Here is a 23,613-nt window from a genome sequence, read left to right on the forward strand (position 1 = left end):
CTTACCCCCTTCCTCACATTTCTCAGCTCCTTCCCATCCTGTGGCCGTTGTGAGATTAGACTCCACATCTGCAAAGTGCAGGCCTATTCTACTCTCTCTTTCAGTCCAGTCACCAGACACAACGCGTGGGGGACAAGGAGCAATCTCATATTAAAAAGAGCAAGAAACAAACCCCAGTGTTGACTTACCCTCCGGTCATGTGTTCTGAAAGTAAAGGAGAAGCATAAACTGGCGGAGGAGACAGTGAGCAATTAGAGGAGACTGAAAAGAGCTGAGAGAATACTTGACAAAATTTCCCAGGATTCATTGCTTGAATAGAATAATGGCATTGATTTCAGCTCCAGGGTCTCACTCCTGTCTGCTTTTGTTACTATTGTGAACACATGTATTAGCCAAATGTTCATGGAAAGAGCAAATTTTAAGTGACTATTTGTGAAATTCAAATGTTGAATTTCTCAGCGTGAGTTTTCATATTGGAAACCTGAGCCTCACAATTACACCCAACAAAGCATGTTGACTACTTTTAATGTAGGAAAAAATAAAGTGTTAGGAATCAAAAATCTAGTGCCCCGGGTTCCTGATCTCCTGTGCTTCGTAAGAATGTTGTGCAGTTATTTATTTAGCACGTGCCCATGTGTATTACAAATTAATTTCTGCACTGTCTGGGCCTGCACTGCACTGTGTTGTGTCCTCCATCCTACAAGATGCTGAGTCCCTCTTAAGAAACAGCGAGTGCCCTCAACTTCCATTGAAGCAAAGGGAGTTCAGAATGCTCAGCACCTGGCAGGCTCAGGTCATTAAATGATAACCCTACAATGGTTTAACATAACTGGGGTAAACTGGGTGAAATTCTCTGGCCTGTGTTAGACAGGAGGTCAGACTGGATGAGCTAATGGTCCCTCTGGCCTTAGATCTATGAATCAATTGTCCTATTGTACTATGCAGTGTAAACCCAGGAATCCAGCCCTGCAGATCTTACTCCAGTGCTTTCATTGCAAGATTTACCTGAGTAAGGACTGCAGGATTGGCCTTCGCATTTGTAAGTCAGTTACACTAATGGTAATGGGACTTAAACACATATGAATCAGTAAGAGAAATGAACCTCTTAATGCACATGGTTTACTGGCCTTAAAGGGTTAATTTTCATTGTGCCTGATTCTCATTTATAGTAAAGTCTCTTTACATCGCCAGAGCAGTGTGAAGAGGCCTTAGAATACCCAGTCATCAGAGCCATTGTTCTTGCTAAAGTGGAAGACAAGCTAACAGGAGCATAAATGTCTCTACATCAGCGATTCTCAACCGTCTCTGTACTGTGACCTCAGGTTACAAGAGAAAAAACATCATAACTCCCCTCCCATCTAGCCATAAAGAAAGGGAGGCTAGTTGGGACTCACTGAAAATTGTTTGTGACCCCAGATCTTCCCATTCTAATCTGCATTATGTTATATTTTAAGGGTGCCAAAGGTGCGCCGGGTCTACAAGGAACCGTGGGAGAACAGGGTACAAGAGGGCCACAGGTTAGTAAGTTTCACAGACAGTTCCTGAACAGCCTAAATATGTTTTCCTTTGCTATGTTGCTTCCTTTACCTTGCTACTGCAATATGCTTCAGCTTGCCTTGTTCTGGGTAAATGTCTTTGAGACCTTGTCCATAACTGCTTCTGAATATTATGGCAAGGTGACTATGATCTGTCGATTGCACTGTGGCTGACAGGGGCCCCGATTGTTCTGCCCCAGGACATGAGTCACTCATTATATTTATGGTGTGTTGGTCACATCATGAAACATTGGAACTGGTCCCCATGGTTTTCAGAATTGTCTTTTAGTCTTGTAACTTTGGTTCTCCCTCCCAGTCTCATTTTAACAATATTATCTCAGTCTTTTAATATTTTATACCTTATATAGTATTTATCTTCTCCATATGCAGGGTCCTCCCGGTCAGATTGGGACTCCAGGTCTAAGAGGAGAGCAAGGCATTCCTGGCCCAAGGGTAAATATTTCTTGTTCTTCTCATTCTGGGAGAAGAAACTTACTGCACCTGATTTAAATGAAGTCAATGAGAATCTTTCCATTGATTTCAGTGGGACTTTGAATGAAGTCCAGTATTTGTCTTTCTCCCCAGTACCCCAGGCCTTGCAAAAATAATTCTATTTGAAGCTCATGCTAAGGTTCCCCAAACTACTGGTTTAGACATGAACATGAATTTGAAATTCATTGGGTCAAATTCTGACCAAGTTCCAATCTTTTTACAGGCAAACTCCCTGTAATAGGGGGCTTGGAGGGCCAGGTGGCTAGTGGTTGGAGTACTTGACTTACGGCCCCCTGCTTCTCTGGTCAAGGTGCCTAAGTCTTTAAGGCAGGGGGATAGGGAGAAAGAAGAAAGAGTTACTGAGGAATTGAAACGTATTTAGTCTATAGACAGGGTAGATTGATATTAACAATGACACCGACTCAGTTTTTTCACTCAATTCCCATTAAAATCAATGGGAACTGGGCATCTGAGCCCCTAAGTGGCTTTGATGGATCTCAGTCTTAATAGCTAATAGGTGATTTCCACTGTTGAGCAAAACCTTTTGATTGTTTGGTGTGGCTGATACACATGTTATTAATAAATAATGCTAAATGAGCTATGGAGCTAGGCCCCAATATTTAATTTCAATGTACTGAGCTTTATTGACATGTTGCAAAATTTTGGCTCTTTTCTTTCTATTGTAGGGTGGTGGTGGTGCTGCCGGACCACCCGGGGATCGGGGCAGGATTGGTCCCTTGGGACAAAAGGTACGGTGAGCATCAATATTGAGCATCAGTGCCTAAAATAATAATGAAAAGCTGCTGAATATGAGTTTAATCTCTTTTTTTAAACATACTGGCAATCAACATGTTCAAGCAAAATTGTGATTTATCATCTTCAAGAGTTTGCGTAGAGTGGAACAAAGCAGGGTAAAGGCTAAGCCACTGGCTGCTTTACTGGAATCCTATGTCATTGAACTAGAAGACACATTTATTAAAATAAAAACAACTTTGAGATTCATAATATTCTGGGCCAGATCCTCAGCTGGTGTAAATTGGTGTAGCTTGATTGACTTAGCTGATTTGCACCAGAAAATGATCCAATCCTTTTTTTCGTGATCCTTATCACTGTTATGCCCTCTTCATATATACCCATTGGGCCACCAAACCTGCTGTTATAACTTCGCCATGGAGTTCGATCAGCAAAATGTCTGGCCCTTTGTATTTTGGCCTTATTGTTGGTACGCTCATAACAGACAAATGGTGGCACTTATTACTGCAGCTTCTGTATTTCACACAGTCTCTGAAATCACTGGATCAGGCAAAAAGATAAACAGTGCTATGGCTTTAGCCACACATTTTTAGTTGTGTAAACATGGCCATGCATTCCTGCTTGTAAGGGACCATTACAGATGCATTTGTAGAAAAGAACCAATGCATAAGCGGAGAGATAAGGGCTTAAATGAATACTCCCTTTTTCAGGGTGAACCTGGTGATATTGGAACAAAAGGACAGCCTGGATTTCCTGGGCCTCGAGGAGAGACAGTAAGCATTGTCCTGTGCAGCTCTAAAGGATGCTGGGCTAAATCCCATTCTGGTATAAATGTGCAAAATTCCATAAAAGCAGAAAATTTAGTTTTATTGTCCTGCCTATGGTCTTTGTATTTTACATGGTGACATATAAAGAAGAAATATACATCATAGTTTTACTCTTGTGTGAACATTTTTTTTTAAATGGCAATCACTCTCTGGAGGAGTCTTTACGTTAGCTGAGGGGATACTATTAAGTGATTTTGTTTTTTTGCCTCTTACTATCTGTTCCTTTATACCTAAGAATTCTTCACAATGAGCAAGAACAGGTGTATAGATCAGTGCAAGAAATATTATCAGCTCTATGGGGGATATTCACCCTGTTGCCCCGAAGTGGTAGCTAGGTCTCTTTCTGGCCCATTGCACAGAGCCTAGATGTATACCCTACTTAGCAGTCACCATAGTTCCTACCATTCTCAGCTTAATACAGATTGCAGTCCTAAAAGTCAACTGTAGGAGGGATAATGGTTGGTCATCTAAAATAAGGAGGAACAAACACGTTTGGGTGAATGTTTGCAGGATCAGCACTTATGTAAAGTTAAGCATATGCACAAGTATTGGTGAGATCAGGGAAGTGGTGCTCAATCCTGTTCACACTGAAGGCAGTGGCAAAATTTCCATTGACTTCATGTGTGTTGGATTGGTTCCCCTGGTTCCTCTAGGAATAGAATAGCTATCTGATATACTGGTTCAGAGAGACTTCTGGTTTCTTTTGAGCAACTTGATATACAACCAGGGTAAAATCCTGGTGCCAATGAAGTCAATAGTTAAATTCCCATTGACTTCAACGAGGCCAGATTTCACCCAGAGTGCATATGCACCAAGCCTGTTTTTAGTTTTATATCTTTGTTTTTACTTCTCTCTAAGTAACTAATTCTAAAAGGGCCTGATTCAAAAGCCTCTTTCCATTGACTCCTATGGACTTTGGCTCTGGACTAAATGGATTTTTGTGACTCTTACGTTGCACCAATAATCCTTGCACATGTGTTACATATTAATGCTTTCATCTTTGCCAATTTTAGGGAGAAGATGGGCGAGATGGAGTCGGCAGGCCAGGACCTAAAGGCAAAAGAGTAAGCGCAGCCACAACATGTCTAACAGTATCGCTTCAAGGACCTTAAAAACCAACCGAAACCCTGGCGGTAACAAGGACCTCCATCCTCCAGTTGGATCCACACGCATGGAGCGTGGGGGTGTCTAGTTGAAGTCAGTGGGGTTGTGCATAGGAGCAAGGATCTGCTCTAGTGCGTCTGATTATTGAATCACAACAAGATGCCGGTCAAACCACTCCTCCTTCATATGTGTTGGGTGCCTTTGTGCTTGTTAGCTCCTCAGTGCAGCTTGTCCGCCTACTGATGGCACTTTAGAAATAGCAGCATCGGCTGTCATTTCGGTCTTGTTTGATATTAACAGTCCAATAACAATCAGATTTTTAAACCAGCTGCCATTTATTCTCTCTTGATCATATCAACATTATGAGTCTGCAGTTTCATTCACTTTTCCTCCACCGGTTCTTTTCCTTCATACATTTGCTTTGGACCTGTCTTCAGAAGCAAGATTAATTTTTTTAAACCCTAAAACTTTTCTGTTACTACAGGGTGAAACAGGATTCCCGGGATACCCAGGGCCAAAGGTACCGTTGAGCTTATGTAACTTCCCTTCATGTTCTGCAAGAGTAGCAAATTTCTGTTTTATGTTATCTTCTGCTACAACTCCTGTTTATACTGTTTTCTAAACAGGGCGCAGCTGGATCTCGAGGTGGTGGTGGAGGTCCTGGCCCTAAAGGAAACAGAGGCCGCAGGGTAAGTTTTACCATGACACAGTTTCTCATGCAGTCCTTTACGCAAGAACGGAGTAAAAGCCTGCTTAGCTCCAGGGCTTTGTGAGTTCTGCACAATGTTTTTTCTTCATTCACGCTATTCTGGGGGTTCTCCTGCTCCCAGTGATTGCGATTGCTAGGCTGCAGCTTTGGGAGAGTGATCGGTTGGGCCAGATTTTGCTCTTCGTTACACTGGAGCATGCAGCCCTGTTCAGACGGTCCCATTCTTCCCGGGGGAGGGGACTTGCCTGCCACAGATAGACTAATTCAGCCATTGGTCTGAAGAAACCCTGCACATTGGCTCCACGGATGAGGGAGGAGGTGAACATGTACCAAGCTTTCCGGCTGGCTACTCATGTCTGGATTTGCAATTAGAGCATAGACATATTGCTCTGCTGTATATTGCACTTGTAGTCAGCTGGACAAGGTTATTCCTCAGGAAGCCACTTTTTTATATTAGTGCCTTTATTCTGAAAAATAATCCACCATGGGAGGTTATACCGGTTGTATTTCAGACACCTATTCCTTAGTGGGACTGTACGCTACAAAGCTCATAACTCATTAGCACCTACGTACCTCCAGTGAGGTGCATAGGACTCTGTTCTCCTTGAAGAGCATTCGGGACATTCTTCTAGTCTTGTGTTCAAACATATCAAATGTGGATTGGTGATCTTTACTCTACTGTTTCTCAGGGGAATGCAGGAGAGCCTGGGGAACCAGGTCAGATCGGAGTGGTTGGATACCCAGGACCACCTGTAAGTGTTCATTGTATTTACAGCTGGTCTAGTAGATTGGCTTCACTGTCCCCAGAGAACTTGCTAATTTCCCTTTCCATTAATATGTAGCATGTTTGCCAACAACTGAAATAAGCTCTATTTTTCCTCCTTTTATCTTACACTCTGGCAAATTCATCCTCCATTATCTTGGACATGTTGCATGTTTCCTTTGGGTCTAGTGAGGATAATGGGATCCTGATTTCATTGTGCTCGCTTTATAAATTCCTAGCTTGTTGTTATCACTGAACAATGTTCATACATGCTCCAGGTTCAGTGCGTGATGCAAGGCACTCTGAGGAGGCTAGCTAGTACGTGCTGAGAAGTTTATCAATGTACATTTCTTTGACATTTGGCCTTTAGTTGTTCCACGTGGGAAGTTTCCTTCTCAGCGTTTGGTCAAATAGAAACCACCCAAATACACCAGCTAAATCCACCACCCCTTAACAATGTCATAAGTACTCGGGAACTTCTCTCGCAGGGCTCCTGGGGACAGATTGCCAAGCCTGCAGCTGCACGGACCCTGGATGGGAGGTGGAGGTTGTGTGGCTACTTGTTTTCAAAGTGGCAGGAGGTCACCCATCTGTTAAATCTGCAGGGCTTTTTGTTGTATCCCCTTTCCTTACTCAGCATGCCATTTTTTCTTCTGTGCGAAGAAGTGAGTCCTAAGTGAGTCCTGTGCTACCTAGTGTAACATGTGGAATAGCAGCTGTTCCATTGCACAGCCCAGTAACACTCACCAAAAGTGGTAAGCAAGTTGCTTACTCCTGGGTATGGACGTGGAGCGGCCTACATACCCCAGCACAGGATTGGGCCCTAAGAAAACATCCTGCGTCTCAGACACCCAGGAACATAATACGTTGGGAGATAATTAGTTCTGTTTAATTAATTACATGCCATTTATACTGGCCGGGCCTGCCTGTTAGCCATTGTTTTACAGTCATTGAAATGCATTGCCCTGAATCTGTTTTCTGGCAATTGTCCCAGGGGAGGACTGCCAGGGCGGTTCATGCTCCTCACCAAGATGGTACATAACTCTCACCCAATGAGGCAAGCTGGGTGTGTGTGTGTGGGAACGTTTGTGACTGCCTTAGCCCCAGTGTGCGTACTCCTCCAGGGCAAGGCACAAAGTCACCCTAACACTCACATGGGTGAAATTCCCCCTGTGCCCAGGGCCTGCACAAGGTCTGTGTAGCACTTCATTCTCACATAAGCCCTATGCGGAGATCCTAAGGGATGGTGACCCTCTGCACAGGGGTGAATTTCACCAGGTGCTTAACAGTGACTGCAATGATTTAGATGAGCAATAAGAGCCCCTGCGTGCCTGAAATACAACAGATCCTTGATTTTATGAGCTCCTCCATCTCCAAGTAGTTTGTAAAATAGGGATTCTACTGTATAACATTGATAAGGATAGAAAGTTTCGATTTCTTCCTGGAGATGGAAATTAAAATATACAGATTTTTGTTCTTACTTTCACATGCTCACTGGCTGAATAACAATTTTAAGTGACTTTGGTATAACATCCCATCAATATGTATTGTAATGCAAGCTTTTTTTTAAACAGGGGCTTAAGGGTGAAAGAGGCGAATCCAAAGATGTAAGTTGAATATTACTTCTCTGCCTCCATCTTGTTCTGAAATACCTTTTGTTTGATGGCGTGTTTATCTCTCTCTCTCTTTTCCTTTTCCTCTTCTTTAAAGCAATGTGTACTTATCCGGAGCATCAAAGATAAATGTCGTAAGTATCTCTGTGCTGTCATGTTTCTGTAGCTCACTTGTGTGCTGATCATGTTATACAAACTGACCCAACTAAATCACTTTCTTTTAATTATTCACAGCTTGCTGCTATGGTAAGTCATTTTGATTGTTTACTGTCTGGTAGTAATTTTTATATATATATTTATTCAGGGCCAAAGCCTCAGGCGATATAATACCCTCCGTTGACTTCAATGGAGGTAAATTGATTTACGCCCGCTGAGGATCTGGTCCTTGCTATTTAATAATATCATCTAATATTAACTGTTTTAAACCCATCTTTCGGGTAGGCCCCAAGGAATGCCCTGTGTACCCAACAGAACTGGCATTTGCTATAGATACCTCCTCAGGTGTCAATAACAACATTTTCAACCGAATGAAGCAGACAGTGCTGAGAGTGGCTAACAACCTAATCATTGCCGAGAGCAACTGCCCCCGGGGTGCCCGTGTGGCAGTCGTGACCTACAACAGTGATGTCACCACGGAGATCCGTTTCGCCGATGCCAGGAAGAAAGCCAATCTCCTGGAACAGCTTCAGAACCTCCAAATCACCCTGACGACAAAGCAGCGCAGCCTGGAAACTGCCATGTCCTTTGTAGCCAGAAACACCTTCAAGCGTGCACGCAGTGGCTTTCTGATGAGGAAGGTGGCTGTGTTCTTCAGCAATGGCCCAACAAGAGCATCGTCACAACTTAACGATGCGGTGCTGAAGCTGTACGATGCTGGAGTCATGCCAGTGTTCCTTACTGACAGAGAGGATCGGGCTCTCATAAATGCACTGCAGGTTTGGACCACTCATTCCTGCTCTTTCCTTTCTGCTTGATGAGCTCTGTCAGCTCCCATGGAAGTCAGTGGGCACGTTTCTATTGACTTATGTAGGCATCGGCTCAAGCCTTTCAAATGCCTAGTTCCGAGCAACATTGTCAGGACAAACAACAGGCTTCATGCATATTCCAAAATTCTTTCCCAGTGCAATGCATGCTGTGGAACGAGAATATTGATTCTTTGTATTGTGGTAGCTCTTAGAAGCTCTAGTCACGGACCAGGACCCTATTGTGCTAGGAACTGTACAAAAACAGTCCCTGCCCCAAAGAACTTACAATCTCAGTAAAATACCCACACAAGTACCTCACTCTTAAGGTACTGATGTGAATGAACGGCATTTTGTGAATGAATTGGGTGAGAGGTCTCTCATACACAGAGAATAAGAAATCTCTATACTGTGTGTTGAAATACAACTTAAAATCTGAGTAAGCTCCAAAGAAAGTATTATTATTTATTAGTATCCCACCCAGCAGCACCCAAAAGCCCCAATCACCCATTGTGCTAGGTGCTGTACAAACATAGCAAGAGACAGCCCCTGCCTTAAAAACCATACAATCTAAACAGACAATACAAAAGAAGGGGCGGGGGGAGAATGGAAGTACCACATTATTATCCCCATTTTACTGTTGGGGAACTGAGGTCCGGAGAGATTAAATAATTTGTCCAAAGGTCACACATGGCATGTATGGCAGATTAGGGAACTGAATCCAGCTCTCTAACCCCCAATCCAGTGCCTTAGTTCAAGACTACCCTTACCCTAAGAAGTTTATACGTTTAAAACTTATAAATACTGTGTTATGAACCCTGTGTTTTTTGCTTTTGTCTAAACCAGATGAATAACAGTGCAGTGGGACAAGCTATTGTCCTTCCTACCGCTGCGGTTCCACTTAATCAAACCATTAGGAGACTACTGACATGTCACATTTGTTTGGGTAAGGCACTGGATTTCTCCTCGTTATAATTTTGTTTAGTTAGGGCCTTGTCTTACACGAGTAGCCCCATGACAGCCAATGGAAGTTTTGGTGTGATGGAAGCACAATCAGGAGTCAGCCGATATGCAGTATGAGGTGGGATACATTCACATTTCTATTTTTTGCTGAGTTGTTATGTTTGAGAGAGAACATTCAGCAGAAAGGGCCTGGATCACACTGCGGTTTAACACGGTGGTTCTCCAGCTTTTGCGTTCTGCAGATCACATCAGATGTTCATATTCCTTTCATGGGCTGTTTCCTCTTCCAATGTCTCAATCCCCTGCTTCTTAGTGCTCAAAATACTGCCTTCTCCAGTTGGCTAGAAAGGGCTTGACGGACTGCACAGTGTGAAATTCATTGATTTAGTAGACATGTGTTCAAGTAACTGAAGATGCCTCGGGATGAAATCCTCTATATATGATATATAACCTACTGCTTTCTGCTCGAGCCTTGGTAGTATTTCATATTATGAGGGAATTAGATTGTAAGAGCAATATAGAAGATATGTTCAGTAGCTGAATAAATACAATTTGAGCATATTACTACATAGCTACGTGATATAATTAAGGAAAATTGTAATTGATTCAGTTGCACCTACTGGAACTAATGCTTAATTTATGCCAACAGTGTGGAAACAAGCAAAACTGTTATTGGATTTGCTTTTATAGCAAAACTATTAATTCACCAGGCATATGACATGCCAAAGTATTTTATGGGAGACCACATCTGTGATATTGTTGGATCTCGTCAGAAAATAGATTATAACTATGTCAAGGAATGATTGTCTTATGGATGTGCACATGAAACAGGATGTATTTCTTTTCTAGATGTATGTGATCCTGATCCCGTCTGTGGCGTTAGTCCTAGTTCTCAAAGGCCTTTCTTCAGAGACAGGAGGGCAGTCCCCACGGATGTAGACATTGACATGGCATTCCTCCTGGATAGCTCTGAGAGCACCACTCCTTTGCAGTTCAACGAGATGAAGAAGTACATTTCCTACATAGTAAATCAGTTGGAGATCAGCTCTAATCCAAAGGCATCACAGCACCATGCAAGAGTGGCCGTTCTCCAGCATGCTCCTTATGAATACGAAAGCAACTCAAGCTCATTGCCAGTAAAAGTAGAGCTGTCCCTAACAGATTATAGGTCCAAAGACAAGATGATGGATTTCATTCTGAACCAAATGGCCCAGCTATATGGCACAAGGGCTCTGGGAAGTGCAATTAAATACACAATGGGACATGTTTTTGAAAGTGCACCAAACCCCAGGGATCTGAAAGTCATGGTTTTGATGATGACTGGAGAAGTTAAAAAGCAAGAACTTGAGCACCTTCAAAGAGTTATCTTGGGTGCCAAATGCAAAGGGTACTTCTTCGTGGTACTTGGCATTGGCAAGAAAGTGAATGTCAAGAATATCTACAGCTTGGCTAGTGAGCCAAATGATGTGTTCTTCAAATTAGTCGAGAAGCCGTCTGAGCTGCATGAAGAGCCCTTACTGCGCTTTGCAAAATTGTTACCGTCGTTTATCAGCAGTAAGTAGAACATAGCACAGGCATGGGGGAAAGTGGAAGAATAAAGATGTTAATATGATAATGCAGCTTGGAGATGGGGACAGAATGAAAGTACAGAAAATTAGCAGTTGTTGGCATGGCTTTTTTGTCTTATTTGATTTTAACTAGAGATGGGCCTCAAGCCCGAACTGCAGATCTGAACACCTGAGGATGTTAGGCAAGTTTGCCTCTGGAACCAATCAAGATGCCTGGTGCCTAGGTCCATACATTAAAATTCTGAATCTAGGCAGCTCAGCTCTTTGGGGACCTTTGGCTCTGAATCTGCATTTTGCAGTTTCGAGTCAGCCCTAATTATAACATTTTTTTATTCTTTCATCTTGTAGATGCCAATTGGTTCCACAGAAAGGGAGTTCTGGGCTGGCTGCTTTGGGCAGTGCAAAATCTTTCGTCATACTAAGTCTTTGGTGGCTCAAAGAACCACAGTGATTGAGGAGATTCTCAGGGGCAGGCCCAGGGCAGCTTTGTTTCTTGCTGTCCTGTAGCACGCTGGAAACTCACTAAGCATGCTCTCCTCTTCACCCCAGCACCCCACCCTGGCGATATTTGAACAGCTCAAATGAGGAATTACCGTTCTCTGAGCGTAATGCTCAGGCATTTAGTGATGTAAACCACGCTGACCAAAGATTCAGATCCCAATAGTTTTCTCGGCCCTTTGTCATTCAGAGGCAGTAACCTGAGTTCCATGTAACTTACTGTGCATGGCTCCTTTAGAGGTGCCTTGAAAACCAAATCTCTGTTGCACCAGAAATGCCTGTCAGCAAGTGTAATGTTACTGGCCTCAGCTGGTGCAAATGGTCACAACTCACCATTAACTTCAACTTATGCAAGTTGAGATCTGGCCCACTGAGAGGAGAATTGGGTGCTTTGCTGAGGCCATTAGCTCTAGTGTTTATGTTCACCCTCTTGGGGTTCTTCACAGCACTGTCTCTCCTACAATACACAATCTGCCTGCTGCAGTACCAAAAGCAACCCATTGGGCTAACAAAGCCTAAGTGTTGGGATTTCCCCCTGCAGACTCCACAACTACCCACCATCATACAGTCTCGGCACCTGGGAATAAAATATACATTTAGAACTCTGCAGCTTGATTTCCCCATCTCCGCAGGAAGGAGGCCTAGATCCTTTAAATTGTCAGAAAAATATTACGTTCCGCTGAGCCTGTACTGTGGGAACACATGGGTTTTGTTTAAGTACAGCAGGGTTTAGGCATTATCTAATATGCTCAACCAATGTATTCTTATGGTTTGTCCTGATATAAATCTAAAACTTATGATCCCCATGGAGCTGTTGCTGTCTTGAAATAATAAATATACCGTTTTAAGCAACAGCTTAATTTCTTGTAGTGATCAATGGAGCTGGTGCCAGAGATATTATAATATAGTCGTTAACACAACATTCCAACCTAAAACAGGTCCACTGTCTTTTGTGGCCAAAGTGAGATCAATGTGGTTAAATTAACATGAAATAATTGTTATGCTGAGTTGATTAATCATTTTTTTAAAGGTATTACCATTATTAAAAAACAACATTTCACATTGAGCTGTTTCTCTCTCTAGGTGAAAACTCTTTTTACCTGTCTCCAGACATACGGAAACAATGTGATTGGTTCCAAGGTGATCAGTCAGCAAAGAGCTCTTCTAAATTTGGCCAAAAAACATTGTAAGTAGGAGTTTTTCTGCAACAGATTAGGCTTGGGAAGCCAAATCTCTGAGGGACAAGCACTGTCTTCATATTCCTTGTCATACTGAATTAAACTGAATCCTGGATCTTCCCACAGGGCATCTAAGTGTTTCTGAGCCTGCTGTCCTTAGTGCTGCAGCAAAGGAGCAGCACATCTGTCTTTAGATAATTTTGATATACAAATATACTATGCAGAGTATAAAACTATCTTCCTCGTTTGGACCAAGATTTCCAAAAGTGGTTGATGGTTTTGGGTGCTCAACTTGGCCCACCGTAAAAGGACCTGATTTACAGAGACCAGTTGCTCAGCACTGTCTAAACACCAGGCCCTTCTTAGGTAGCATTTCCCAAACTTTTGAAAGCTGATCCTCTGCTTCAGGAAAATGAAACCAATCACACTCCCATTCAACCTGGCCGGGTGGTGTTAAAAGCTGACCCCTCTCAATTTATACATCTCCTGCTCCAGCTAGTGCTTTGCACTCCCTTAGGGGGCACTTTGGGAAACACTGCTTTAGGGGGTCTCAAGTGGGACACCCCAAAAGTAAGACACTCGCTATGACTTGCATCTTTGGAAAATCTTGGTCCTGTATTTTCCTAAGCAGATTTTTTTATGTTAAATTTACAAGTCATGTCAATGGACCCATCCTCCAGGTTCTCTCTTCATGAAAATCCCAGTAATTTGAATGAGAATTCCAGGTATAGAGCAAGCAAGACAGCCTAATATACCTCGCTATTCATCTATTAATTGTGTATCTTTCTCTTACTTCACTGGCATCATTGTAAATCACTGCTAAAATGATTGTGCTATCATGGGATGTCGTGCATGGTAAGGGTTGTTGCCTTCTCTCATACCACAATCATGCCATAAAGCATGGTCTAGGTATACTTGGTCCTGCCTCACCATGGTGGGCAGGGATGGAGTAGATAATCGCTTGAGGTCCCTTCCAGCCCTACATTGCTATGAGTCTATGTGTGGCAAGATGATTCAGCTCGTATGGTGATAGACAGGATAGAAAAACCAGGACAGGTATGTCTGAAAATGAGAACGATGAATTTCTTTTTAAAAGCTTATACTATAGCAGGGGTGGGCAAACTTTTTGGCCTGAGGGGTATAGAAATTGTATGGTGGGCCATTAATGCTCACGGAATTGGGGGTAGGGGTGCAGGAGGGGGTGAGGGCTCCAGCTGGGGGTGTGGGCTCTGAGGTGGGGCCAGAAATGAGGAGTTCAGGGTGAGGGAGGGGGCTCTGGGTTGGTGTGAGGGAAAGTGTGGGCTCTGGGGTGGAGCTGGGGAGTTTGGGGTAAAGGAGGGGGCTCCAGGCTGGGACCAAGGGGTTCGGAGGGTGGGAGAGGGATCAGGGCTGGGGTAGGGGGTTGGGATATGGGGGAGGGGTGTAAGGGCTCCGGCTGGAGGTGTGGGCTCTGGGGTGGGGCCGGGGATGAGGGGTTTGGGGTGCAGGAGGGTGCTCCGGACTGGGACCAATGGGTTCGGAGGACAGGAGGGCAATCAGGGATGGGGCAGGCTGTTGGGGCATGGGGGGTGGAGGGGGAAGGGGAGGGCTCCGGCTGCGGATGAGGGGTTTGGGGTACAAGAGGGGACTCTGGGCTGGGACCAAGGGGTTCGGAGGGCAGGAGGGGGATCAGGGCTGTGGCAGGGGATTGAGGCGCAGGCTCCGGGCGGCACTTACCGCAAGCAGCTCCTGGAAGCATGTCCCCCCATCCAGCTCCGAGGTGCGGCCAGGCAGCTCTGCACGCTGCCCCATCCACAGGTGCCACCCCTGCAGCTCCCATTGGCCAGGAACCGTGGCCAATGGGAGCTGTGGGAGCGGTGCCTGCAGATGGGGCAGCGCGCAGAGCCGCCTGGCCATGCCTCCGTGTACTACATAGGAGCCGGAGGGGGGTCATGCCGGCTGCTTCCTGGGAGACGACGCGCAGAGCAGGGCAAACCCCTGACCCCACTCCCCGGCTGGAGTGCCGGAGCGGGGCAAACCCCTGACTCCACTCCCCGGCTGGAGCTGAGGGCCAGATTAAATGGTCTGACGGGCTGGATGTGGCCTGTGGGCCGTAGTTTGCCCACCCCTGTACTATAGGATACCTACAGCGCTGTCTAATTAATGGCCTCCTTACCAACAGAACTTGTAACGTGCCTGCCATGATAGTAATTAGGTGTAGCGTTCAGCTGCTTGGCAGAAATCCACCAGCTTCTCATTTCTCTGTGGGCGCAGCCTACAGCACAGGGAAGCCCATGGAAAGATTCCCATTGACTTAGTGAACTTTTATGAGTCCTTCTACCTCCAGAACTCTAGTATCACACGAAGAAAGATGTTATTGCCCAGCACAGCTACGTTTTGTGTTAAATAGAAAAATATAGCGATCGGTAACAACTGGTTTGGTTTAAACAGACATGGTGCAAATAATGTGACTACCAGTGCGCCTATGACCACAACTGTGCGTACGACCACAACTGCGCCTACGACCACAACTGTGCGTACGACCACCACTGCGCCTACGACCACAACTGTGCGTACGACCACAACTGCGCCTACGACCACAACTGCGCCTACGACCACAACAAGCCCAACTACGAGTGCGCGGAAAGCTACAACGGCAAACGCAACCACCAGTGCGCGGAAAGCTACGGTTACAACTGGAAGCAAAACTCCCAGTGCACGCATAGCTGCTACAGACCAGCCAGCGGGTATGGACGGTATTCCCCAGTCTTCCCTTTTTTAGAAGATTGAGATCCGGGGTCTGGGCAGTAAAATCCAGTGCTCACTTTTTCAAATACTGGGAAATAAAAAGGCAGAGCGTTCTGTCTCAGAAAGGACTATATTAATTAAAAAGTGCCTAGAGGGCCAAATCCTCTACTGGTGTAAAGTGGTATAATGCTCTTGACTTCAATGGAGCTTAAATATAGTAAATGAGCTATACAGTCCAACCCAGTGCAGCCGGGTCATAGGTGTAATGCCACTGGTTTGACCTTGAGGGTCTTTAATACCATTATAGCAGGGCTGAATTTGGCCCATTGTGGTTAAGCACATAGCCACTGTGTAGGATCATTTGACTTCTGAGTCAGCTAAATGGAAACGTTGCAGTCTGTGCAGACAGACCCAATGCTGGCACCATATATGGGAAAAGAAAGCCTCTTATGCGAGCAATGGTAATTTAAAAGAGCTATGCCATATGGTTTTCTCAGGGGGTTGCACAAGTCTTTACTTTTCAATGACAGAAGTAACAAAGAACATATGCAGAGAAACATGTCTCCATGTAAATATACGGTTACACTTTCATTAGGGGTCAACTCTGTCGTCAGCTTGCAGAGGAGACCCAGTCTCATGCTTCACTGGAGTTTTCAGCCAGTTTTCTAACTGTTTTATCCAACATTGTATCATAGTTTTGTCCAGAGCTGGGAAAACTCTTCATGGCAAATAATTTGACTCATTTAGATCTATTTTCTGTTAATAAATTACCCTTGGGTGGCCACTGGGCTAGGGCTTCAGCTGGTACAACTCAGAGGTCAATGGAGCTATGCCAGCTTATAATGTGGCCTGCTGGTGTTTGCAGATTTGTTTGCTATTTGAAATTGTTAGGAACATCATACAAACATATTCGAGTTTGTGGGAGGCTTGTTTGCTTTGAAGATGTCTTTGGCTAGTCACTCTTCTTATACGTGGATTGTGATTTGGTCACTTGTCACATCAGATAGCTGGGTGATCGAAACTTTTATAAAGAGGAAGAGGGAAAGCAGGAATGTTTCAGGGTTCATCACAGGAACATTTCTGCCATAGACCTTCACATGATAATATTTTTGCTCAAGGTTTCCCAAGCGCCCGCTTTCCGTGAACTTTCTTATGAACAAAAAACGCTGCTGATGCCAATGAGTGCGGAAAAGCCCGTTAACATCTTCTAGGCACAGAAACATTCAGAAATAGGTTGTTGCAGCTCCACCCAGCTCTAGTTTTGCCTCTAGAAAGAAAATTATGTGCATGTGAATGAAAACTATTGAAGAAATATTGTGCCCATTTAGAACTGAATTGCTGATTTTGAGGAGTTGAAGTAACACATGGCACTACGTGCTTTCTTTTTTTAAGCTCTAACCCTGCTACCTATAAATTAGCTGGAGAGAGCAGACGAGGGTCTGGTCTAGTCTCGAAAATTAGGTCGGCATAACTACGTCACTCAAGGGTGTGAAAAATCCACACCCCTGAGCAGTGTAGTTAAATTGACCTAAATCACCTCGTAGCCAGTGCTAGGTCAATGGAAGAATTCTTCGGCTGACCTAGCTACCGCCTCTCAGGGAGGTAGATCACCAACACTAACAGGAGAACCCCTCCCGTTAGCATAGGTGTTGTCTACACTGAAACACTGCCGTGGCACAGCTGTGCTGCTGTAGCATTTTAAGTGCTGGGGCAAGGGCTGGGGCTGTTCTGCTGTGGTCATGGGGCAATCTTCCTCCAAGACTGTAGCTCAGCAGCAGACCCTAAAGTGCAAAGCAGCCTTCACAGAGCTGCTGTGGTATCTGCAGCTACTGTCCTCCTGCTCCATTTCTGTGGGGATATTTTGGCCACATAAACACAGATCTACCAGCCCTGATTCTTCCCTGATCTGCAAAGGCTTCTCAAACCCTACTGCAGCAGTCCAGATTAAGCCCTCTCGTTGCACATCCCTTGCAGTCTCCATGGAGCCCTCAAACCATGTCCCTTTTTGAGCAGTGAACCCATCGCGGTTGCACTATCCATTGGTCTTTTCTGGTCCCACAATGGGATGGGCAAAGATCAAGAGTTTTTTCTTAATGAACAAACATGAGATACTTGAGAAACACTGACTAAAGCAGTTTCCAAGTGTGAATTAAAGAGCACGATTCATTTTCTCTAGAGCATTTTTAAAAATTCAGTTCAGAACCATGGTACTATACCATACATGGCATTTCAACCAAGATTTTCACAAGTGACCAGGGATTTGGGGTGTCTCAATTTTTGAGTGCCCAACTTGACACCCCTTGAAGGGTCCTGTGCTTCAGGAAGGGCAGCACATCCACCCTCTGAAACGCACTTCTGAAAATATTGGCCTTAGTATTCCATAATCTGTTCTATACGGTGATAATTAAAGCCTTGGTTAACCTTCCCATCCTCCTCCTCAGGAACAGCTAATTGGACTAGAATTCCTTATGCACCAAACCATCCCCTCAGCTTTTCTCTTCGAAGCTTCTGACTTTAGTTTGTGTTGCACTGCAGTTAAAGTGAAGAGTGAAATCCAGATCATTGACATCACTGAGAACAGCGCTAAGCTACGCTGGGTGAACCCTGAACCCCAGACCCTTGACTTCTTTGACATCACCATCACCTCAGCACAGGACCACTCTCTAGTCCTGAAGCTAAACGTAACCAGCACTGAACGGGTGATCGGAGGCCTCAGAAGCGGGCAGAAATACCAGGTAGCAATTACTGGGTACCACAAATCACAAGCCAAAGTAACCTACATGGAAACGTTCAGCACAAGTAAGTGTCTTTCTGGGCATGTGGGATGGAATAAACATTTTTTTCCAGGGGAGATGCTGAAAACATTAAATGGAAAAAGTCACAAACAATGGAGAGTAAATTGGTGATGATTATGATGATTCATGCCTTGATAATGCCCAGTGTGTAACCGTATGTCTTACATGCCACCTCTCAGCGCAGCAGCCTGGTCTGTAGTGCAATGGCAAACAGAAATTGTTTGCAACAGCAAATACAAGTTGTCATTTCAACGCAGTTAAACTGATGAAGATTTCAATGGACTAGTCCATTCCTCAAAGAGGAATTTGTTTCTTATTGTGCGTACAGCCCCGAGCACGATGGGGCCCTGATCTTTGACTCAGGCCTTCAGTATCAAAAGAACTCAGCTTCCCAGCTGTACTAGTATAACATATTATACAGGTCCATTCAGAGGGGATTAAGCAGCAGGTTAGTCCTCTGGAGACCCAAGTTCAAATCCATGTGTAGGTAACTCATGAAAAGCACCAAACGCTTTGGCTATTCAGGATAAGCCCAAGCTTTTCGCTGATCAGCACTGAGGTGTATTGGCAGAGCAGCGTGGGGAAGATTGCCCTGTGCCTGCCAGCTCCATGACCGGCTCACTTTAGTGCTGGTAGAGCCTCTCCCAAGGCCTGTTGGAGTCAGCGGGAGGCTTTCCATTTATTTCAGTGGTTTTTGGATCACGCTCGTTGCAGTTGCTTACCTTTGCGAGCAATCAGTTCACCCGCCAGAACGTTCAGAAAAGACGTGAGCCCGAAGAAGAGGCAGTTGCATGAACTGAGTTAGAAGCTAGGATGCCGATTAAAAGGATCCCCCCATCACTGCTGCCTGCATACACCCATGCTTTGAAAAACAACCCTGCCCACAGAAGCAGTGCTGCAGAATTTATGAAGGGGGGTGTGTCCCTCTGGCTGAACCAGTCCTCTGGACTGCTGTTATACTTTGGGCAAAACCCATTTTGGTGGAAACTGCCGTTGCAGTGTGAAGCAAGGCCTTTTCCAGCAGAGTTCAGGCTTGACTAGGTCTATGTATCCTTGATTACATTCAACACAAATCTTATCATCAAAGCAGCTGTATAACTGCTACCCCATCTGGGAACTGCAAATTGTGCTGGGGGGGGGGAGGAGCATGCTCAGTTGTTGTACATTGGCATAGCTCCATTGAAACCGATGAGGTGGCACTGATTTACACCAACTATTTGGCCCACTGAGTGGGATCATTGCCCCTCCCAACCCAAATCCATCCTGTACAGAAAGAACCAGTGTCAGCTACTTTTGGGCACCATCCCCTTCCTTCCTCCCAACCTTGGGGGGTCTGGAATCTGTACTGTGGATGGGGGGAAGAGATGGGTAGGGAGAAGGGGCAGCATGCATGGTGGAGATTGCTCTGCCCTCCACTCCAAAAGTCCTGGGAGCAGTTGTATCCAGGAGAGAGTTCTTGGTAGTGCACTTACCATGGGGCTGTGCTACCAGCAACTGTCTTGGGGGGGTACTAGGGACCAGAGCAGGGCCTCCGTGCAGATCCCAGGGGATCCTGGAGCTTGAGAGCAGGCCCCCTGGACCTTTCTAGGTGTTTCCAAACTCCACAATAGAACAGTCAGGGGGAATCTCCATTAAAGGATTTTTATAGATACTTCCTCCCCAGGAATCCCTGCCAGCGGGATTTTTTCCCTGGGATGGTGTGATCTGGCCCAATGTAAGCACTGATGAGTAAACACTGTCTTTGTTATAATACAGAATAAAGCAGCCCATCCTGTTAGCATAGTTGCTGGAGGGAGAAGAATTAATCCGAGATGCAGTTACTCTGACATGAATTACTCATTGTGTCAGCTGCAACCAATATACATTTCTAGAGTTTATGTATTTATGTAAAGAAACCCAGCTCTGAACAGTGCTGCATCTCTCCCTCCCCGTACCAGCACATTTTGTTTACCAACTCTTATTCCATTCCTTCCATAATCAATATGATCTAGGCTGTTTCTGGTTGACAAGCACAGTTCCTGGTCCAGACTGTAGATTTCTAGTTGGCAAGAAATAGAAGACAGGAGGCTGGCTTGGACACATTGCTAGGGGAGGTGGTGTTGGTTTTCCTTTAGCTACATGTGTTGCTCTAGGATTTTTTTTTCCCCTTTGGCTGATCATTCCATTTGGTTTTGCTCTCACAGAAAGTATGCCAGTGCCCAAGGCACCTTCAGTAGCGACTGCTAATCTGATGGTGAATACTGAGCCTTTGGAACGGCCAGAAATAGGTGAGTAGCAATGCACTTAGCAGAATGGGAGCAGTAGGTTCCATAATTACCTGTGTTGGGACTGTACTAGGGCCTCTGCTAGACTCTGCTCTAGCTCCATTTAAGTCAATTGACTTCAGTGGTCCTTGATCAGATCCTAGCGTAAACTGCATGGAAATCAGTGAAGTTATGAAGATTTCCACCAGCAGAAGAACTGGCCCTTTATTTCTGTTGTGAATTAAATTATTTCCTCAGACAATTAAGGTGCAAAGAGCTGGAAAAGTGCTGTTCATTCAGGGCCAGATTCTGCTGGCCTGCCTGAGCCAGAGCAGGAACTTACTCTGCAGGAAGTCACACTGATTTCAATATGACTGCTCAGGGCATGAAGTACAACACCCTGGGCCTGGGCCAAAGGTCACTGAAGTCAATAGAATTCTGTCCATCAGTTTCAGGGGCCTTTGGATCAGTCCCCACATAAGTAAGGCTAGCACAATCTGGCTCTTAGGCAGGCCTCAGGCATAACCCCATTAGCTGTTCTGTACTGTTCTCCTAACAACCTCCCTTCCTGACCTGAAGGTGTAAACGGTGCAGAATGCTCTATGGCACATTGCACCATTGTACTGGAGTGTCAGACTGGAGAAGGAATGAACTGTCCATCAGAGGCTGAGCTGAGAACCATCCGATGCTCGGTTCACTTGGCTCCTGGGTGTAATACAGAGCTTTACCCAAGAGTTTGCGGCCTACCGGGGAGTAAAAGTGAAAGATTTCCCAGGGATCCTATGAAGAATGGTCATGTGACCTTTTGAGTTGGTTTAGTAAGCTTCCCTCACACTGTAAGTCCTACCACTTGCCCACCCTCATCTTCATTTCTTCCACCATGGCATCAATGGTTTATTGTAATAAACCATTAATGAGCAAGTAATCAGATCCTATTCGTGATTAACAGTGTGTTTATTATTAACATTTGTTATTAACATGTAACCATTGTAGTGATTAATACCTATAATGGCTCCTCCACTTTGTTTTAAATGATCATAAAGATATTACATTAAGGCCCCCCCCCCAAAAAAAGAAAGGTAAACAACTGATTGCACCTAATGTGATCAGTTACACCTCAGCTAGCACTGATCTCAGCCCCCTGCCTGTAACACCTGATTCACAAATGAGGGAGCTCTGGACCCGCAACTCATGGAAAACAGCTCCGCTTCATTACAGTCATTGAAGCAGCGCTGTTTTCCATCGGCTGAGGATCTGGCTCCCAGTCTGAACCATAATCCTGAGGTTTGTAACCTTTGTCTTGTTAAGACCTTATTGCTACCTTAACAATGTTTTCTTTGAAAATAGGTTCTGAGATCTGAGTTAAAAATGCAGACCTGGAGGGTGAGATTTTCAGAGCTGGTTAGGGGGTTTGGGCGCCAGGTTCTCATTAGTTTCTAATGGGAATTAGGAAATTCTTGGGCCAACCCACACAACTGAGGTCAATGGGGTTTGCCTGGAGGTACATGAGGGTGAAATATGGCCCCTGTTCTTTAAACCAGATTGAGTTTATTCAAGTGATTTTTTTAAACACACTGAATCTTACCTCTCCCCACAACCCCAGGGTACTGTGAAGGACTAGGATTCCTAGGAGCATCTGAAAAATCTTTGCTAGCTTTCCTACAGTTAACACTGGCACGGGGGAGGGATGGGGAGGGACAATCTCATTATGGGTGCCGTATGTATAACTGCCCTTGCATTTAAGTAGCACTGCTCAGCCGCAGCACTTTGAACTTGCTGGCTCCAGATTAGCAAGATTTCATTTCTCTCTTTGGACGACATGCCATTGCTGAGATTGGCTGTAACACACTGAATGGTTCCTTCGAAGTACATCCCTCTCTTCATTTGCTGTCTTCCATCATTTCCAGTGTCTGTGTGTGAACCATTTGCATTTGCTTCCCCCACCCCCTCCATGGTTTTTCACCTGGAATGACACAGCTGGCTTGGACTGCCCAGCTACTCTGAGAGCACTAGCCCTTGTCTACACGTTTAACCCTTTGTTTGTCATGCCTTCCGAAACAGCGGCACAAGATGTATGGTTCACTATACATCTCTGTGTCCACGTGTGACTTCGTAGGACATACAGCGGACCGCGGGAATGCTTAAGGGTTGATATACAGAACAAAACAGCATCAAAATACATAAATTATACACAATAGAATAGCTAATCAGGCACGTGTGCCTGTGGAATTGATACAGGCTCTCAGAGGACTAGGAAATGTGTTGCTTAGAGAGTCATGGGACCAGAGAAGCCCGGGTTTCCAATAGTTAGTGATCTGGAGGAAACATGCAGTTTGATACAGAGTTCAGTAGTTCATACAGTGGCATAGCTTATCTGGATTCCATCCAGGTGCTTAAGACATTAACCAGAATAGCATACTGGAAATACTGGGTTACATAATCTAAACCTGCATACAAGCTTTTGTGTCAGTTATTTGGCATGGAAAAAGGGCACATGCTAAAAAGTAAGGGCCAAATCCTGCAGTTAAATTCCTATTAAAGTGAATGAGATTTTTGCCTGAGCAAGAACTGCAGGATTTAGCCCTAAACAATCACTTTTGGACTCCAAGTAATATACTCTAATCTTCAGTTATTTAAGTCAGACCTTCTGAAATCAGTGAGTTTTTTTTAAAAAATGTACTTTAAACCCAAAACTCATGCCAAGGCAAATAGGTTTTTGAATACACACTTCAGAGCACAGAACTCTTTAAGCCCAAGCCTCCCATTAAAATCCACAGCAGATGTCCCACTGATGTAAACTGGAGCAGCCTAAACCACAGCAAGCAAACAATCCCTACCTAGAGATCTCAGAGAAGACCCAGGAGTAAAGCTGAAATTCCAAAG

At 44.8% G+C, this 23,613-nt stretch overlaps 1 protein-coding gene across 1 annotated transcript in view; it reads left to right on the plus strand.

The window, feature by feature from the left end:
* COL6A3 (collagen type VI alpha 3 chain) overlaps positions 1–23,613 on the plus strand; it is a 109,249-nt gene that overhangs the window by 73,713 nt on the left and 11,923 nt on the right. Inside the window, exons 25-42 of the mRNA XM_073306772.2 lie at positions 1,455–1,517; positions 1,926–1,988; positions 2,714–2,776; positions 3,491–3,553; positions 4,621–4,671; positions 5,196–5,231; positions 5,338–5,400; positions 6,110–6,172; positions 7,758–7,790; positions 7,894–7,930; positions 8,031–8,042; positions 8,238–8,731; positions 9,605–9,704; positions 10,571–11,275; positions 12,871–12,973; positions 15,396–15,691; positions 18,228–18,491; positions 20,671–20,754. Of these exons, the coding sequence (XP_073162873.1) occupies positions 1,455–1,517; positions 1,926–1,988; positions 2,714–2,776; positions 3,491–3,553; positions 4,621–4,671; positions 5,196–5,231; positions 5,338–5,400; positions 6,110–6,172; positions 7,758–7,790; positions 7,894–7,930; positions 8,031–8,042; positions 8,238–8,731; positions 9,605–9,704; positions 10,571–11,275; positions 12,871–12,973; positions 15,396–15,691; positions 18,228–18,491; positions 20,671–20,754 (2,593 nt within the window). The remainder of the gene's footprint in view (positions 1–1,454; positions 1,518–1,925; positions 1,989–2,713; positions 2,777–3,490; positions 3,554–4,620; positions 4,672–5,195; positions 5,232–5,337; positions 5,401–6,109; positions 6,173–7,757; positions 7,791–7,893; positions 7,931–8,030; positions 8,043–8,237; positions 8,732–9,604; positions 9,705–10,570; positions 11,276–12,870; positions 12,974–15,395; positions 15,692–18,227; positions 18,492–20,670; positions 20,755–23,613) is intronic.

The sequence above is a fragment of the Lepidochelys kempii genome, chromosome 11 (assembly GCF_965140285.1).
Source record: "Lepidochelys kempii isolate rLepKem1 chromosome 11, rLepKem1.hap1, whole genome shotgun sequence".
In the NCBI taxonomy this organism is placed as follows: Eukaryota; Metazoa; Chordata; order Testudines; family Cheloniidae; genus Lepidochelys; species Lepidochelys kempii.